The sequence below is a fragment of the Vombatus ursinus genome, unplaced genomic scaffold (assembly GCF_900497805.2).
Source record: "Vombatus ursinus unplaced genomic scaffold, bare-nosed wombat genome assembly UNPS02014798.1, whole genome shotgun sequence".
Classification (NCBI taxonomy): Eukaryota; Metazoa; Chordata; class Mammalia; order Diprotodontia; family Vombatidae; genus Vombatus; species Vombatus ursinus.
In genome coordinates this window covers 15,690,337-15,710,012 of record NW_020954576.1, presented here as the reverse complement: position 1 = coordinate 15,710,012, position 19,676 = coordinate 15,690,337, and the positions used below count along the sequence as shown (strand labels likewise).

At 36.2% G+C, this 19,676-nt stretch overlaps 1 protein-coding gene across 1 annotated transcript in view; it reads right to left on the bottom strand.

Annotated features, from left to right (window-relative positions):
* Positions 1–19,676, bottom strand: part of LOC114050000 (formin-2-like) — a 473,042-nt gene that overhangs the window by 406,721 nt on the left and 46,645 nt on the right. The window contains exon 2 of the mRNA XM_027871502.1: positions 4,859–5,025. Within this exon, the coding sequence (XP_027727303.1) occupies positions 4,859–5,025 (167 nt within the window). The remainder of the gene's footprint in view (positions 1–4,858; positions 5,026–19,676) is intronic.

Below are 19,676 nucleotides of genomic sequence, written 5' to 3'. Positions count from 1 at the left end.
TAAGTATATATATGACATAGATTATGTATATATCATATTGTTAAACTATAGTATAATACTTATAATTACTTATAATAATATAATATTATATTTTGGAATCTATCCTAATAATGATTCTAATACAGTGTAATATAATACATTATAATATGTAATATACTATAAGTATGATATTATAAATATTAAAAGTATACATATATAGGTATATGTGATACAATTGTAGGAGTAAAATATTATTATATATTACAAGTATATTAAGAATATGTCAGCTTCCTACTCCTTTGTATACATGCTATTTCCCACAATACAGTGCAAGCTCCTTGAGGGCAGAGGATATTTTGCTTCTGTCTTTGCATCCCTACCATTTATTACTAACTCTAATGATTAATGAATGCTTGCTGTTTGGGTGAATGAGATACCACTGTCAGAAATAAGGAAGTTAAGAGAGAAAGCAGGTTTTCCAGAAAAATAATGACTAAATTAAAGCTCACATTTATACAGTGCTTTAGGGTTTGCAAACCATTTCAAATTCATGATGCCAAATGCGAAAGGCTGCCTACAATGATTTAAAACAAAACAAAATAAAACATCCTTTCCCTGACAGGCCACAAAATATCTTCCATGGCCTACAACTCTATTGTACAAGTTGCAGAGTCTAAGCCCCGTGCAAAATCCCAGACTTTGCTCCTACTAGCTTTGAAGCACTTTTATTTTAGAGTTTTTTTCATAAGTGAAGGAGTTAGATATGACAATTACATGAAAAAGAGGAAGAAATTATGTGGTTGCATCTGGAATCTACTAATAACATAAAAAGAAAGAGTATGACAAAAAGAATGGATAAAACAATAAATTAACTCTATTAAACAATAATTTTTTTTTAAAGATCAATTTAAGGATTGTGCTTTATGTCTTAATTTTATATCTTTATTTTTTGACTCTTTAGTTACTGAATTATTTTATGGGTAATAAATTTAGTGGCTTCCAGAATATGGACATAGTTTCATTTAGCTGAAAGGGCACTTTTTTCTACGTATCACAGACATTAAATTATTTTTTTCCTCCTCCTGAAATGAGTTGTGATCAATCAAGAAGCATTTATTAGGTCCCAACTAAGTCCTAGCAAGAGTTCTTAGCAATTTATTCTTTTACAATTTTGAAAATTAAAAAAAGGTTTTCATTGATAGAGAAGAAAGGGACACTTCTCATGTTTCCACTTACAGATCATAAACAGAAATGGAAGTCTCTGTGATTTTTGTCAACATGAGTATTTGAAATAAAAGACTCATTCTAGTGAATAAACTGTGCATCTAAGCTATGCCAAATGACCACAACTCAGAAATCATAAGGCAAATGTTTGGCTTTTCCAAATATTTGCATTAAATATCTTTGAGAAGATTTAGGAGAAGCAAAAGGAAAAGAAATTAACATTGCTATGGAAGAACACCAAGGAAAAGGAAGAGCTGCAGCCATTTTTTTTTAATCCTGTCAGTGACCGACCCTCTTAGATGTGTATGCAGAGTCTGACGTCCTCCCAACAGCTATTTGGTAACACGGATGAAACTTTTTCTTTCATTGACAACAGATATATTCAATACTAGTCCCCTTTGAACACCTCAGACCCCTTAAATTTCTAGTGATCCTAATATTTCTTTGAACAAAGTACAAACTTCTTTGAGTGACCCATCTTTTGATTACTAACAGTCAAAGTTCTACAAAGGCTTATTAAAGCTTTGCTTTTCATATGATAAAATGCTCTAAATCACTATTGATTAGAGAAATACAAATCAAAACAACTCTGAGGTACCACATCACACCTATCAGATTGGCCAAGGTGACAAAACAAGAAAATGATAAATGTTGGAGAAGATGTGGGAAAATTGGAACACTAATGCATTGCTGGTGGAGTTGTGAAATGATCCAACCATTTTGGAGAGCAATTTGGAACTATGCCCAAAGGGCTATAAAAATGTGCATACCCTTTGACACAACAATAGCACTTCTAGGGCTGTATCCCAAAGAGATCATACAAATGAGAAAAGGACCAACATGTACAAAAATATTCATAGCAGCTCTTTTTGTGGTAGCAAAGAATTGGAAATTGAGAGGATGCCCATCAATTGTGGAATGACTGAGCAAGTTGTGGTGTATGAATATAATGGAATACTATTGTGCAATAAGAAATGATGAACAGGTTGTCTTCAGAAAAACCTGGAAAGACTTGTATGGTCTGATGCTGAGTGAAGTGAGCAGAACCAAGAGAACGTTGTACACAATAACAGCCACATTGTATGATGACTAATATAGATAAACTCAACCCTTCCCAGCAAAACAAGGATCTAAGACATCTCCAAAGGCCTTGTGATGGAAAATGCTATCCACATCCAAAGAAAGAACTATGGAATTTGAATGCAGATCGAAGCATACTATTTGCTATTTTTTTTCCTCTTCTGTTGAGTTCTGTTTCTTCTTTCTGGATGTTCCTCCTATTGGTTCTAATTCTTACTTACAACATCACTAATGTGAAAATATGTTTAATAGGAATGTATTTGTATAACCCATATCAGATTGTGTGCCATATTGGGGAAGGTGGTAGGGAGGAAGAGGGAAAAAAATTTTAAACTCAAAAGCATATGGAAGTGATTATTGATAAATCAAAATAAATTAATAAAAACTATTTTAAAAAAGCTTTCCTTTCTTTCTTTCTTTTGTTAACTTCTCTCCTGACTTGCTTTTTTTTTCTCATTTTCAATTTTTTTTCTCACTTGAGATATTTTTGTTTGTTTTTCAGGAGAAGGGTAGGAAAAAGCAGGGTTTTTTTTCCTAAAAAACTGGAGAAAAATGGGAAACTGATTCCCTCCTTGAAAAAAAATTCCTCCCTAAGTTGCTGGAATGACAGGTTTTGGTTTTTTTTTGGGGGGAGGGCTGGCAGAACTGTACTCTAACATCATCAACAGAGTAAAAGAAACTAGTCTTCCCAAATATATGCTTCAAGTATCTGTAATTTCATCAGTGTGGGTATTGCAATGCAGATTGCAACCCCTCCATAACTTAGTAGAGGAGAATTGCTATACCTGAAAAGTTCATCACACTATGACCAACAAGGTGATAAGTCCTCTTCCAAATGAGCAAAGCTGGCCCAAAGGCAGATATATAATCCCTCACTGAATCAGGATATGGCTGGATGGGAGGCAGCATTGAGGGGTAGGGGAGGGAGGCTGTCTCCTCCAGCAAATAAATAAAAAGAAGAAATAGAAGTGAGAGAGACAGTTACTCTGATCTGGTTACCTCCTCTTTCCCACCCCCCCCCCCCCCCCCCCCCCCCCCGTTCCTTCATGTGATTTGCTTCTGAGCTTCATGGTAAAGAGTATAAATTGCCTTGGGAACAGAGACAAGCTAAGGCAGATGCTGAACACGGGCTATAAACAACAGATTTCTGCATTTCTGTTTATCAGAGGTCTCTCCTGACTTGCCAAGATCCAATTTCTTTTAGTGATTGGCTTTAAAAGCTTCAAAACTCGAAGGGAGAGGAAATAAACACTGTCTTCACCCTGCTTATTATGCTCCTCAAGTTCCGTCTCTATGATGACTCACACCTCTGTCAGAGGAGACAGAGGGGAAAGGCTCAGATTTATCCAATTGCTCCTATAGGCGAGAGGAACTATTTTTATGGTGCTGAACAAACCCAGCCAGCAATGGTCAGCTGACATGTCCCTGTACAAAAAGAACACTCAGAAGCTTTGAAGAGAGACAAAAGAATAGCCTCGAGAAGAAGGCTTCACAAGTTACTGAACATCCCGGGGAAACTTCTCTCAGAAGGAAAGCAGCCAGAAGGTGACAAAATAGCCTGTTTAGCCGCTGACCCATTTTAGTGCAAGTTCTGAACAGAAATTGAGCGAGAACAAGGATTTCTGTGGCCCACAGAAGGAAAGGAAAAAAAGAAACAAAACATTTCCTCTTATTCCATAACACTTCTCCCTGCAAGCACTATACATTTCTTCCTAAAACTCCTTACTACTAACAAAGAGCATACCTACCTTTAAGAGTCAGTGCCAGGGTTAGCTGGCGAAACAGTCTTGGAACTGAATATGAAATTAATGTCATGATTTTGTCCTTTTTAGCACTGAGCTCTATCCAGCTGAGTTGATTATCCACTAAGCCATTTCTGACAGGATTTCTTATACGTTTATTCTCAAATGTGATCCCATTGAAGCCAGTACGTCACACAAATAACATACCTCTGAGAAAGATGAGTGATATCTTTTTTCTTTAAAACAATCCAGTTGTGCTGATGTTCTTAATAATGATGACTATGACTTTTGAATTGCTTTCCTGGGGCATTAACTTTCTTGATTATCAGCAGGTAGGGAATAAACAATGAAGCTCTTCGTGTGATTATTTAAATACATAAATGAGTTACAAAATGTATCGATGTAGTATCCAAGGGTTCATGGAAACCCAGGCTCAGTGGGAACAAGTCTCACCCTGTGGAATAGCATCAGCTGAATCATAGGAAGGATATTATTTGCTAATATGCAGCTGGAAGAATGTATATCTAAGTCCTGCAAAGCCAAGAAAGCTGACTTATCTGGTCAATACACTCATCAGTGACTGAGATGCAGGCTAGAAAATGATCAGCTAAGCAAAGGAAGTTTGACAGATTAAAAAGCAACCATAAAGGGGAAAAATGTGAAAACCTGGAACATACTTAGTTCATTTCAGAAACCCTACTGAGAGACACTGGGGAAGGGCAGCATGTATGATTTTCTGTTTCAGAGTATATAGGGTGATTAGAGAGTATTACAGATCAAAGATACCATTTCTGCCGCCTGGAATACAAGCACGGATAAATTCCATGACTTACATCAAATGGAGCTGAGCTTTGCTGGGCACTCTGGTTACACTGCTCCCTGAAGCAGTCGCTGAAAGGAAGTAGAAGACCCATCGCAATAATCCGAGAACAAAATTTCTCTGCTTCTTCTGGTGGTGCGTTCTCTTGCTGGCTAAACAGCTTTTCCAACAGAGTGCGCCCTGTCAAGATTATGAAATATAGTAATTAGGAGAGGGCTTGCTGATCACTTTGTTCAGAATATCCCCAATGGAGATTACCAAGGGTAATCACCAGGAGCAACAAGGTTTCTAAGACTACCCTATAAGGTGGCAGACAATAACTGGACTGAAAAGGAAGCTCTCAAACTCCTTAATAATTTTGTGGCCTGGAGAATGAGTGGCCACAAGGTTTGCCCAATAGAATTAGTCACTTCTACTAGAAGAGGCTGAACCGGAAAAGTTATGGACCTAGATCCTTCCTTCAAAGAGAGTACGTGGAAGGAATGGAGGGAGGGAGTCAGGGGTAAAGAGGAAAGGAAGGAAAGATTGAGGATTGATAATAGGGTTTTGCTTATTTCCTTTGGAAAAATCCAAAGAAAGGTACTCACAACAGAGAGGTACATTAGGAAGACCCCTGATCTTCTGTGATTCAGGAGATTTAGGTATTTAGCCTCAATGTGGTAAACTCTGCCACTAAAAAAAATGAAGCGGAATTGGCACCTTTTTCTTTTTATGGGGATGTGAATATAAATGTAAAACCATCACTACTCCTTCAATGAATCAATCATAGATTCATAGATTTAGAACTGGAAGGGACCTAAAGGGTCGTTTAGTCCAACGCTTTCATTTGACAGAAGAGGAAACTCAAGCTCAGAGACATTAAGTGAGTTGTCTCAGGTAGTAAATTGCAGAGCCACAATTCAATCCAACCCCTCTAATTCCAAATCCAGCTCTGTTCCCCACTCTACCATACTCTGAGCTCTCAATCAGTTTTGGAGGAAAAAAAAAAGGAAACTTTTTTTTTAGAAAACTCATCTAGGCTTACTGATCCTGGGTAGAATAGGTTATACAGGAGATTGTGTTAATTGTGTAAGAATTGTGCATGTATTATGGAATCCCTGAGCCCATTAAAAAATAGTTAGAAAGCTAAGGTCACAACCTATTTACTATGAAGAGACCATAAATGATGGAAAATAAAGAAGTAAATAGATCAGGCCAACTGTCATAGAAAATTATCCAGAGTTGTTGAAGAGTGGGAAGAAAAAGTTTCAGGAAGATATATAGAGAGAAATGTTTAGGGTTCTCTGTGAGAAATTGGGTGCAATTTACACTGTTAAATTAATTTTCATTAACATTGATTACATACCCACAAAATATATTTACTAAATACTGAACACTCTTAATAGTTGGCTAACTTCACTTTTCTACAGCACTTTCTCTTACACATTCTTCACATTGATAACTGTTACTCCTCTATTCACAAAATTGTATGGTTCCCTAATGCTAAGTGAAGTGTAATGTCCTTATTATCTTGTCATTCAAGCCATCACCAATCTCCCTTTCTAGACTTTTATTACACTGCTTCCCTTCCCATGCTATATATTCCAGCCAGACTTAACTACAAATAATTCACTTCCATTCTCGTTCTCTTCTGTGTTTCTTTATTTTTTTTTTTGCTTTTTCTTATTTTACTTTTTAATTTTTATTTTCAGTTCCAAATTTTTTCTTTCCCTCCTTCCCTCCTCCATCCATTGAGAAAGCAAAAAATGCAATATCCATTATACATATGAAGTCATGAAAAACATTTCCACATTAGATACATTATGGGGGCGGGAAAAGCAAGAACAATAAATAAAGAAAAAGACGTTTCAATCTTCACTCAGTGATTAGTTCTTTTTCTAGAAGTAGACAGCATTTGTTTTATCATGAGTCTTTTAGAACTATCATAGATCATTGTCTTGATCAGAGTAGCTAAGTCTTTCATTGTCATCATTAAAATATTGTTGTTCTTGTGTACAAAGTTCTAGTTCTTCTCATTTCACTTTGCATCAGTTCATCTAAGTCTTCCCAAGTTTTTCTGAAACAATCCCCTTCATCACACTAACAACACAAAAGTATTTCATCACAATTATGTACCACAATTTGTTCAGTCATTCCCCACTTGATGAGTACACCTTCAGTTTCCACCACAAAAAGAGCTACTATAAATATTTTTGTACATATGATCACCATCACCACCACCTTTTTAATCTTTTGGGGCTATAGAGACCTAGTAATGGTATTTCTGGGTCATAGATTTAGAGCCCTTTGGGCATAGTCCCAAATTGTTCTCACGAGTGACAGGACCAGTTCACAGCTCTACCAACAACACATTAGTGTATCTATTTTTAAACATTCTCTCCAGCATTTGTCATTTTTCCTTTTCTATCACATTAGCCAATCCAATGGGTGTGAGGTGTTACATTAGAGTTATTCTAATTCACATTTCTTTAATCAATAGTGATCTAGAGCATTTTTTATGTGACTATTGATAGCTTGGATTTCTTCTTTTGAAAATTGCCTTTTTATAGCCTTTGACCATTTATCAATGGAGAAAGGATCTTATTTTTATATATATATGAATTTGTCTCAGTTCCCTTTATATTTTAGAAATAAAACTCTTCTCAAGAAAAACGATGTAAAAAATCCCCTAGTTTCCTACTTTCCTTCTATTATTGGCTCCATTCATTTTATTCGTGCAAAATCTTTTTAATTTAATGTAATCAAATTATCCACTGTGCCTCATATGATCATCTCTGTCTCTTGTTTGGTCATAAACTCATCCATTATCCATAGATCTAGCAGGTTACTTTTTCCATGGTCCCCTAATTTGCTTAAGATATCACCCTTTATGCCAAAATCATGTACCCAATTTGAGATTAGCTGGGCATATGGTGTGAAATGTTCATTTATGCCTACTTTCTGTCAGATTGCTTTCTAGTTTTCCTAGCAGATTTTGCCAAATAATAAGTTCTTACCCTAATATCTAGGGCCTTTGAGTTTATCAAACACTAGGTTATTGCGGTAATTTATTTCCATATATTGTACACCTAATCCATTCCCTGGATCAACCACCCTATTCTGTGTCCAGTACCAGGTGATTTTACTGATGACCACTTTGTAGTATAGCTTAAGATCTGGTACTACTAGACTGCCTTCCTTCCTTTTTTTTTTTTTTGATTCCCCTTAATATTCTTGATCTTTTGTTCCTTCAGATGAATTTTGTCATTATTTTTTTTCTAGTTCCTGAAAATAATTCTTTGGTAGCTTGATTCATATGGCACCAAATAAGTAAATCAATTTAGGTAGTATGGTCATTTTTATCATATTGGCTCTGCTCATCCATGAGCATTAAATATTTCTCCAATTGTTTAGATCAGTCTTTACTGGTGTGAAGAATATTTTATAATTGTGTTCATACAATTCCTGTGTGAGTTTTGGCAAGTAGACTCCCAAGTATTTTATACTGTCTGTCAGTATTTTAAAGGGAATTTCTCTTTCTATCTTTTCTGCTAGACTTTGTTGGTAATATATAGAAATGCTGATGATATGTGTGGGTTCATTTTATATCTTGCAACTTTGCCAAAGTTTTAACTAGTTTTTTAGTTGATTCTCTAGGGCTCTCTAAGTATATCATCATATCATCTGCAAAAAGTGATAATTTTGTTTCTTATTTGCCTATTCTTACTCCTTCAATTTATTTTTCTTGTCTTATTGCTAATAGGTAGCATTTTTAGTACTATCTTGTATAGTAATGGTGATAAAGGATACCCTCTGTTCATCCTTGATTGAATTGGAAAGGCTTGTAGTTTAGTTCTAATTTATCCTTAGAGATAACACTTGTTCTTAGTTTTTGATAGATACTATTTATGATTTTAAGAAAAATTCCATTTATTTCTATGCTTTGTAGTGTTTTAGTAACAATGGGCATTATATTTTGTCAAAAGGTTTTTCAACATCTATTGATATAATGATATTATTTTTATTGTTTTTATAATTGATATGATCAGTTGTGCCTATAAGTTTCCTAATATTGAACTAGCCCTGAATTTTTGGGAAAAATCCAACCTGGTTATAATGTATGAGCTTTGTGATATACTGCTGTAATCTACTTGCTAGTATTTTATTAAAAACCCTCAAAGTGTTTCTACTCACATCCTTTCCTACGTCTGGAATGCACTCCATGTCTAACTACTAAAATTCCCCCCTTCCTACAAGACAATGAGAGGTGGTAGATGCAAAGATTTTCTTCACACTTGTTGCGTTGACTTTATTTATCCAAAATCTTTTTAATTTCATGCAATTGAAATTATTTCATCTTTTATTATTATTGCCTTTATTTCTTGCTTGGTTAAGAATGTTCCTTCATAGCATAGCTATGGAAGGTATCCAATCTCATTTTTTTAAAATTACCTTTTATGGTGTGATATTTTATTCTGGTCATATAAATATTTTGAGTTTATTGCAGTATATGGTATATGACAGTGATGTTAAACCCAAGTAGAAATGAGGTCCACTAATCTCTACATAAAGATTCCTGCAGGCCACATATTTACTTAGTTTTAAAATGGTTATTACCTATGTTTTATTATATTTTCATCTATTTTGTTAAATGTTTCCCAATTACATTTTAATCTGACTTGGACTAAACTTACATGTGTTTCCAAACCAAATGTTTAATACCTTTGGTGTCAAATGTTGGTTCAAACTTATAGATGTAAAATATTGAATATAAGATTGGGTTGATGGTTTAGCTGTTTTGTGATTAGTTCCTTTTTATCCTCTTTTAAAAAAGAATAATTCAGTGCATATGGATATATTTGAAAATTACATAAAACTAAAAGATATTGAGACAGTAAAATTTTCTTGAACAAAAATAGATATTATGCCAGACTAATCATATTTCCTTTTTTGATAGAGTTCTTAAACAGGTAGATCAGGAGAATTATATAGATATTATGTATCTAAATTTTAGCAAAATATTTAATAAAGTCTCTGTATTTGTGGAAGAGATACATAGACATGGGATAGATGACAGTACAATTAGATAGATTCAGACTACTTTAATAGCCAGACCAATAGCAATGATTACTGGTATTATAACAATTCAGATGGAAGTCTCTGGTGGAACATCCCAGAGATCTGTTATTTGCCCTGTTGTGGTTAGCTTTATATATATATATACACACACACACACACATACACACACATATATACATATATTTATATATATATATATGTATATATATAAAATCATAGATCTAGAGTTGAAAGGACCTCAGAGGCTATCTACTCTAAACCCTTAATTTTAAGATTTTTTTTTAAGGCAGTTGGGGTTAAGTGACTTGCCCAGGGTCACACAGCTAATAAGTGTCAAGTGTTTGGTCTGAGCCCAAATTTGAACTCAGGTCCTCCTGACTTCAGGGCCGGTGATCTATCTACTGCGCCACCTAGCTGCCCTTTTTTTTAAGATATGTTTTTTTTTTTATTTTTTTTTAAACCCTTCATTTTAAAGATCAGGAAACTGAAACCAAAGGAAGTTAGGTGACTTGCCCAAGGTAATACTGGTAGTAAGTATTAAGGGTTTAAATAAAGGCATAAATGGCATGCTTATAAAATGTGTAGAAACAATGTTGGAAGTGACAACTAGCACAATGGATGGCAGGAAGGATTCAGAGAGATGTTCACACTGAGCTGAATCAAATATAAAGTTTTGTATTTGGTTTCAAAAACTTTTGAGCATGCCCAGTTTGCCTAGTGTGGAGCTTGATGCACCCCTTATTGCATGGTTGGAGGTAGTCTCCTTTTATTGGTCAATTTTGTCTTTAAAACTGTTGAGAGTGAATCTGTAGCTCTTTTTTCTGCCATTTTTGGGCTACACTCTGGGAATACTATCTGCTGTGCCCAGCATGAATTCTACTTCCCTTGCTTACCTGTCTTTTTCTCTGGCTCTGAGAAATAGGACAGGGAAGTGTTTGTTTCTCTCCTATGTTGTTTGCCCTTAATTTCAGGTGCTGGAGAAGATCCCTATGGACCTGTTCTTTTGAGTCATGGCAACTGTAGATCTAGTATTGTAGTCAAAGTCTTGTACCCAATAAAGCCCATCATAGCTGAGACTTGAGCCAGAGAGTGGGTTTTGGGCTTGAAACTAGACAGTGCCCTATAGGAATAGATCACTTCTATAGGAATTGAGCTAAGTTATTAACCCACACCTTTCTCCCTCTCTAGAGAATGAGGTGGTAGTAGTTGGGGGGTGAATGAGACTTATGCCTTCTGTATGTTGGGAGTAATAAGTTTATACATTTTTTTATTATGTCTTTGAGTAAATAGTCATTTTTAAAAGCTCCACAGTGTTACACGTACAAGTACAAGGTGGGGAAAACATGACAAGAGGGCAATTTATTTGAAAAAGATATTGATATGGCAACCTTTAGAGGTATAACATCTCAGAATGAGGAGGTGATGGTGCTGCTCGGATTGGTCAGACTACATCTGAAACATTGCATTCTGTCTGGTAACCACATTTTGGGAAGGTCAAAGAACAGTTGGAAAATATCCACAAAAGGGTTGTCAGGATGTTTAAAGAGCTTAAGATCATGCCACATGATCTGATGGTCAACTGAAGGAATTGAGGATGTTCAGTATGTAGCAAAGATGACTTTCAGGGGACATGACAACTGTCTTCAAGGATTTGAAGGGCATTTGAAAGTGGGATTGGGCTTCTGTAGTTTATTTCCATTTGACACAACTAGGAGCAATGGGTATTATTTGCAGAGGCCAATTTAGACTTGATAGAAGAATATCAAAGTTGGCCTCAGTAACTGAGTCTGTTTTCTGAAGACCAAGTTAGCTAACTATGTGATCTCATTTTACCCCAGATAGCTATCACTGAAACTAAGTTGTATAACTTTCTTCAATTTCTACTTTACTACTTGCTTTAATAGGTGTTTGTTCACTATCCATGACTGTTTTTTTGTGGAATAACTACTCAGTTTGGAGAGGAGCTAAAATGACCCCCCTGGCCCCGGTGGTACTGTCACACATACTAGAAACCAGGGAAAGTGGCTTTTATTCCAAATCCCTAAAAGAGCATCATATATCCTTGTACTGAAAATATCTGACATAACAAACAGGTATCATTCTATCTTAATACCTACTAAGTTGTTAAGACTTTATGGTTAAAATCTTAAAGAAACGAGAGATAAGGAGTGTTTGCTGGGCATGGCTATTTTCTACTCTCCACAAATCATAGTTTCCCCTGAGATGCCAGGTGGGGGTGGAATACATCTAGCTATCTAAATAGACCCCTTCATCATTTGCTGCCTTGGGTCCCTTGTGGTCCAGTTAAACGTTCTCTATAATTAAATACCAGGTCTAGTTTTTATTTCAGTTCCCTATTGGTACTCTCAATGTGAGATCCGTGAAACATGACTAAAGAGTAGACATATTACTGGAGGAGCTGAATCACATCAATTTTGAAGTTCTGACTATAAATAAAACCAGAATGAAGAAAGAAGTTGCAGCTCTAGAGGAAGGAAGGATGCTCTAAAGGAAGAATGGTTCATATAGAGTCTATGGAGAGTTTAAGAAAGAATTCATAGAGTGGTTTTCATTGTATACCCAGAGGCAACAAGAAAAAATGGGATAATTTGTCATCATGTTTTATCATGTCTTAGAATACAAATGACAAGTATTTGTGAAAAGACTACCGTGGAAATTATTGTAGCTTATGCACTAACATTGACAACTTTTGATTTTACATCACCTTATTTTCCAAATACATGTGCCCCCGTTCTACAGCGACATCCCTTGTAACACAATAAAAGAAATGGAAAAGGCAGTTTAGCAAAACTGATCATTATTTCACCCAATTTGACAGCACATACAATGCCCCATACCCAGAGTGCCTACCTCTACAAGAACAGGAGTGACATGGATTTTCTCCTTAAAAAACAAACATGATCATTAAAACTGCACAGATTCAATTTCTTTTTTGCTGCTGTTCTTTCTACTTGTATTATCATTATTTTCTGGTTCTGCTTTCTTCACTCTGCACCAGCTCAGTTCATCTAAGTCTTTTCATGTATTTCTATAGTTTTCATTTTAATCATTTCTTTCAAAGCATTCATATTCCAGTTCATTAATTTTTCACAAATTGTCTACCTATGCTGTATCAACAGATACCTACTGTTGTCAGTTCTTTGCTACTACAGAAGGACTCCTATAAATATTTTTGTACATATGGAGCCTTTCTTTCTGTTTTCAATCTACTTACGGTATATATAACTGGGAGTGGGATCTCTAAGTCAAAGGTTATGGATAATTTAGTCACTTTCTTAGTACAATTCCAAATTACTTTCTAGAATTATTGGACCAATTGGACATGTCCTCACTAAAAGTGTACTGGCGTGTCTTTCTTCTACTAATTACTAAGGCCCATCTAATATTATCTATTCCCGTATTTTGTCATCTTTAACAATTTGTTGAGTGTAAGTAAAAATCTTAGGGGTTTCTTTCATTTACTTATTTGTTTTTCATTTTGTAGAGGCATATTTCAATTCTACATAAGGAAAATAATAATAATACCTATCCTATCAAAACTATTCAAAAGCAGAGTGGGCTCCATTGGTAAATGAGATATTGAATACTAGAGGCCCTTAAGTAGATGGTTGATTGCTTATTAGGGATGTTGTAGCTAAGGCCTCTGCTCAGGTATGGATTAGAACCAGACAGTATTCTAATTCACATTCCACAATTCTTTCCCTTTCAAGTCTGATTTCCCTATATTTCAACCAAACAGGTTAGGCTGTTCTCCCAACAAGCACCTATATTTTCCATTCTCCATGCCTTTGTTGGCATAGTTCCCATAGCTATGAATACTTTATTCCATCCTTTAGCAACTACTGTTTGATGTCTATACAACCTTTTAAAAAAGCCTATAGCAAATTCTGTCTCCTCCATGAGGTAATCTTTCACTACTATGAACTCTATAGGATACCTTTTATTATAGTTGTGCATGTCTCTCCATGCCCCCATTAGACTAAAAAATTTATGGGCACAGGAATTACATCTTATTTTTCTTTGTATCACTTACAGGTGGTACAAAAACCTACTTGTGCGTTATCCATTGTAGTTGTTCAATAAAATGATGAATGAATATATGAATCTGTTCTCTCTATTTAGTGACAATGAGGCAATAATTATAAGACATGAGGAAGTTGTCTAACACTATAAGGTACTAATAGGATCCAGATGCTAAGGCTCTTTGAGTTCCTTTGGCTGTAGTACCTCCTGGATATCATCAGAGAAATTTATGCCCAGAAAAGAAGGTTGGCTAGTCATGTTGTCAGAGAGGGTGATAGCAGATGGACTACTGGCATCCTTCGTTGATATCCATATGATATCATGAGATGGAAGAAGGATCCCCTAGCTGATGATTTACTGGAAGACGAAGGATTAGAAGGCAGCATTGGGTTACAATTTACATTTGTTTTTGGTAGAGCCATACCTGTTCCTTGTACTACCCCTGGAGGTACAGAAAACAAGGACCTTAGGATGCTTCCAGACTAGATGGAAGTGAGCCAGAAGGCTTGGCATTTAATAGCTTTGTTTTTACTAAGTATTCTTGCCAATTAAGTGCTAAATTCAGTTCTATCTGTTTCTATGCTAATACTATCAGCACTCTCTAAATTTGGTTGACCTAAGGCAAAGCTCCAGTATTCTTATATATTGCTCTGGATGAAAAGAATGGTTGTATCCATGAGATCTCAAATATATTGCAATATATAGAAGTCTTCCTTAACCCTATCAAACTGGATTGTAAAAACTACTGTTTTATTGCTCCTGTTAGAGGGACCATTTTTGGTCTCAGCAGAATCTTTCAAATCCTCAAGACCAGATATCATAACTCCAGAATCTAGGTCAAAGGTGGGGAACCTGCAGCCTTGAGGCCACATGTGGCCTTCTAGATCCTGAAGTACAACCTTTTGACTGAATCCAAATTTTACAGAACAAAACCTTTATAGCCCAAGGTGCTACAAAACTGTGCATACCCAGCAATACCATTACTAGGTCTGTATCCCAAAGAGATCATAAAAAAGGGAAAAGGACCTCCATTTACAAAAATATTTATAGCAGTTCTTTTTGTGGTGGCAAAGAATTGGAAACTGAGGGGATGCCCATCAGTTGGGGATTGGCCAAACAAGTTGTGGTATATGAATGTACTAGAATATTATTGTTCTATAAGAAATGATGAGCAGGCAGATTTCAGAAAAACCTGGAAAGACTTACATGAACTAATGCTGAGTGAAGTGTGCAGAACCAGGAGAACACTGTACGCAGTAACAACACTGTACAATGACCAACTCTGATAGATTTAGCTCTTCTCAAGCTAATACAATGATCTAAGGAATACAACAATCTAAGACAATTCCAAAAGACTCGAGATGGAATATGCTATCCACATCCAGAGAAAGAACTATGGGGGCAACAAACAAAAACCAAAAAACAAAAAAACAAAACTATGGCATCTGAATGCAGATTAAAGCACACTATTTTCTCTTTATTTTTCTTTTTCATGGTTTTCTCTTTTTGTTCTGATTCTTCTTTCATAACATGACCAATGAGGAAATATGCTTAATATGATTGTACATGTACAGCCTATATCAGATTGCATGCCATCTTGGGAGGGGGGAGAAGAGGGAGGGAGAAAAAAATCTGGAACTCAAAATCTTACAAAAGTGAATGTTGAAAACTAAAATAAGTAAGCAAATAAATAAATAAATAAATGAAAACCCAGAATGGCATTTGTTTTAAAATATGTTGTGTATATAAGTACGTGTCATCTACCCCAAAAGAATGTACCCTCCTAGAGGGCAGAGACTGTTCTGTTTTTGTCTCTAAATATCCCACACCTTGCAGAGTGCCTGGCTTAAAGTTGGTGCTTAATAATTATTGATTGATGACTGAATGAACAGATGGATTATGACTCAATTGGTTCAATGTCATTGAAATAATTTTATACAAAAAAGCTATGTCATTCACTACTCTTATCCAGCACTAAATAACTTTATCAAAAGCAAAATCTTGTGGCTTTGACCTTTATCTTTTCTCTCTGTGTGTACTCTCTCCCTTGGAGATTTTACTTACTCTTTTGAGTTCAACATAGAGGTGATACTTGGCTCTGAAAGTGTAGATGAAACTCCAAAGACAGTGTAAAGAATGAAGAAAAGCAAGTTGTTTTTTTTTTTCTTCCTATACAGCTGTTTAGGGAATCATCAGCTCAGAAGTGATAATTGATTCTGCTCAAATCAACTATCCATATAGTCAAACATGACTGCCTTGTATACTTGTGTATCTTAATTACTATTTCTACAATCCTTCCAATGTGAATTCTGTAAATTCCAGGAGTGTCAGATTGTTCAACTTGTTTAGTAACACCCCACAGCACTCCACGTAAAATGGGAACTAAAGGAATGCTGATAACAAAGTGATCCTAGGTTTCTATGTATCAGCCTTCACCCCTGTATGAAAGTATCACCCCCACAGATTTGCTTTTCTAAGAAGTCATTGGTTGGCATATGTACAGTTAACTGTGATCTACATATGAAAGGACGATGTGATTAATACATCTCCATGGAGAAATGATACATGCTAAATACTAATGTTCATAGATCATGCCCTTCCTCCCTGTATTGTACTGTATTTTACGTTCATTCTGAATATACTCAAATGGACATACTGTCTCACCAAACAGAATTCTTCAGAGTAAGGATTTTTTTTTCTTTTTCTTTTTGCATTTATATTCTCAATTGCTACACAATGCCTGACAAAAAGTAGGTGCTTAATAAGTGATTATCAAATGAGTGATTTAAATGAATTGATCAATATTGTCTTTTTCCCTTTTTCAGTCATTTTTCAGTCACGTCCAACTCTTTGTGTCCTCATTTGGGGTTTTCTTGGCAAAGATACTGGAGTGGTTTGCCATTTCCTTCTCCAGCTCATTTTACAGATGAGGAAACTGAGGCAAACAGAGTTAAGTGACTTGCCCAGGGTCACACAGCTAGTAAGTATCTGAGACCAGACTTGAACTCAGAGAGTTGAGTCTTCCTGACTCCAGGCCCAGAACCTCTATCCACTGTACCACCTACCTGCCCCTTTCCCCTTATGGGTATTCATTCATTAAGCAAATATTTATTATACAAATTATAAAGAATAAAAGCACCTAAAGAAGGTTGTATTCTTGTAGGGAGAGAAAATATATCCTGATAAATATGATTAGAATATTAACATTTTTATAACTAGGAAGCGCACAAAGTGTTCATAGTATTAAGTATAATAAAGCAAGAAGTTTTTACTGATTCCGCACAGTGCTAGTGTCTAAAGCCCCTTGTTTATCATACACACATACAGACGCACACACACACACACACACACACACACACACACGTATATATCTTGTTTGTACACAGTTCTCTGAATGATGTCTCCCCCATTAGAGTGTGAGCTCCTTGGGGGCAGAGCCTATTTCTAGAGCACAGTGCTTTGTAAGAGATTTAATATCAGAAAAAAAACCCAAAACTTCTCTCCTACCCGAAGTAACAACATGTTTTGATTCAAAATAAACAAAAAGGCCTAATAGGTTTATACCATACAATTTCTACCATGACTAAAACATACTAGGATCCCTGCCCTTTCCCTCAGTCACAAGAATATTATAAATTAAAGACTACAGACCTTAATTAATTAAATTCATAGCATTTTCTGAATATTACCAAGTCACATTGTACAAAAATGAGAGAGAGAGAGAGAGAGAGAGAAAGAGAGGTCTGAAAAGGTCAATGTCTTAAATTCACATAGATCAGTTATTCTGGGTAATGCCTATAATGAAAAACAAGGTATTTAAGGGGAATTAAGCTATTTTCCTTCTGACACATTGTAAATAAATAAGCATTAAAAAGATTATGAAGTCAATTGGGTAGGAGGGGAACATACCGCTATCCCTAGCAATGACCGAACAAAAACAGACACCATGCACTGAACTCATCTTTTTTGTTTAGGTTTTTCCATCTGCTCAAAACAAAGGTAGGCTTCTAATTCCAAAACCGCAGATCATAGAAATATATTTTGCCCTTATCCATCCCCCAAAAGTGTTTCCTTATCTTAAAAAGTTCATTTTTTAAGAGTTGAAAGAGTCTTTAAATAATATCTAGTTTCAATCTCTATTATACAAATGAGAAAACTGAGGATCAGAGAAATGAAATGACTTATACAAGGTCATATAGCTAGTAAGTGGTAGAGCTGGTCAAACCCCTCCAAGAAGAAATCCTTATTATAGCGTACTAGACAAGCGGTTGTTCCCCCTCTGCTTGAATATGTCTAAGGAGGGAACGCATTATATCATCAGGTACCCCTTTCACTTTTGGACATCTTTAATCGTTAGAATTTTTTTTTTCCTTACATCAAGTCTAAATTAGTCTCTCAGAAAATTCCATTTCTCTGGCTTCTACCATATGGTCCCAAGCAAAAGACGTAATCCCTCCTACACATGACACCTCTTTGAATGCTTGAAGATGGCTATCATGTCCCCTTGTGCCTTTAATTATCAAGGCTAAACCTGCTCAGTTCCTTTAAGCAATGCTCCTATGACATGGACTCAAGGCCTTTCACCATCTGGTTGCCCTCTCCTGGATATTTTCCATCTTATCAGTGTCCCTAATATATGATATCCACAAATGAATTCAGTAATCCAGTGAGGCAGAGTACAATAGGACTTTCACCTCCTTACTGCATGAAGTTGCACCCCTCTAAATGCTTTTGCCGACTCATACTGAACTTGCAATCCACCAAAGCTCTAAGATTTTTTTCAGAACAACTGTCTTCTATCCAAGCCTCCTCACCTTAGATTTGTGATGTTGACTGTTGTATAACCAAGCACAATTCATCCCTATTAAATCGCATTATGTTCATTTCATTCCAAAGCTATTTCAAAGGGGAGATTCTAGATGTTTCGGATCCTGACTTTGACATCATCGATGTGAGTTAACCTGCCTAGCTTTGAGTCATCTGAAAATCTGAACAACATAGAGTCTATGTATAAGCCACATTGTCACTTTAAAAAAAATTGTTGATATTTTCCCTTTCTTACATCTCCAGTTATCCCACACATTCTTCCTCCTACCTCTCCCAGAGAGCCAACCCACATGACTAAAAATATTTTTCTTAGAAAGAAAAAAAGTCAACACAACTGATCAATATATTGAAAAAGTCTGGAGGCAGAGCCAAGATGGTGGAGGGAAAGCAGTGACTTGCTTCAGCTCTCCCCCCAAACCCCTCCAAATACCTATAAAAAATGGCTCTAAACAAATTCTAAAGCAGCAGAACCCACAAAAAGACAGAGTGAAACAAATTTCCAGCCCAAGACAACCTGGATGGTTGATCAGAAAGGTATATTGCGCTGGGCTGGGAGAGGAGTGCAGTGCTGTGTGGGTGCACAGGCCGCAGCGACCCTGGAGCAGGCCTCAGAGGACTGAGTCACCAGCAGCTGTGGCAGTTTCCAGACTTCTCAACCCACGAATGCCAAAGACAACTTGGAAGGTCAGTGGGAAAAGTCTGTGACTGCGGTGAGAGAAGGAGTTAGGTCTCAGCCACCCCCCGGGGCCGCGACTGTTTCCTGAGTTTCTGGCCCACAGACTGAGGGGGAATCCAGTGGCTCATCAGAGGGGGATTGCAGGGATCTCTTTGCCAGTGCTGAGGCAGGAATCTCTTGCTTTACCGGTGCTTAGATCTGGGTCACAGTTCTGGGGGGGGGGGGG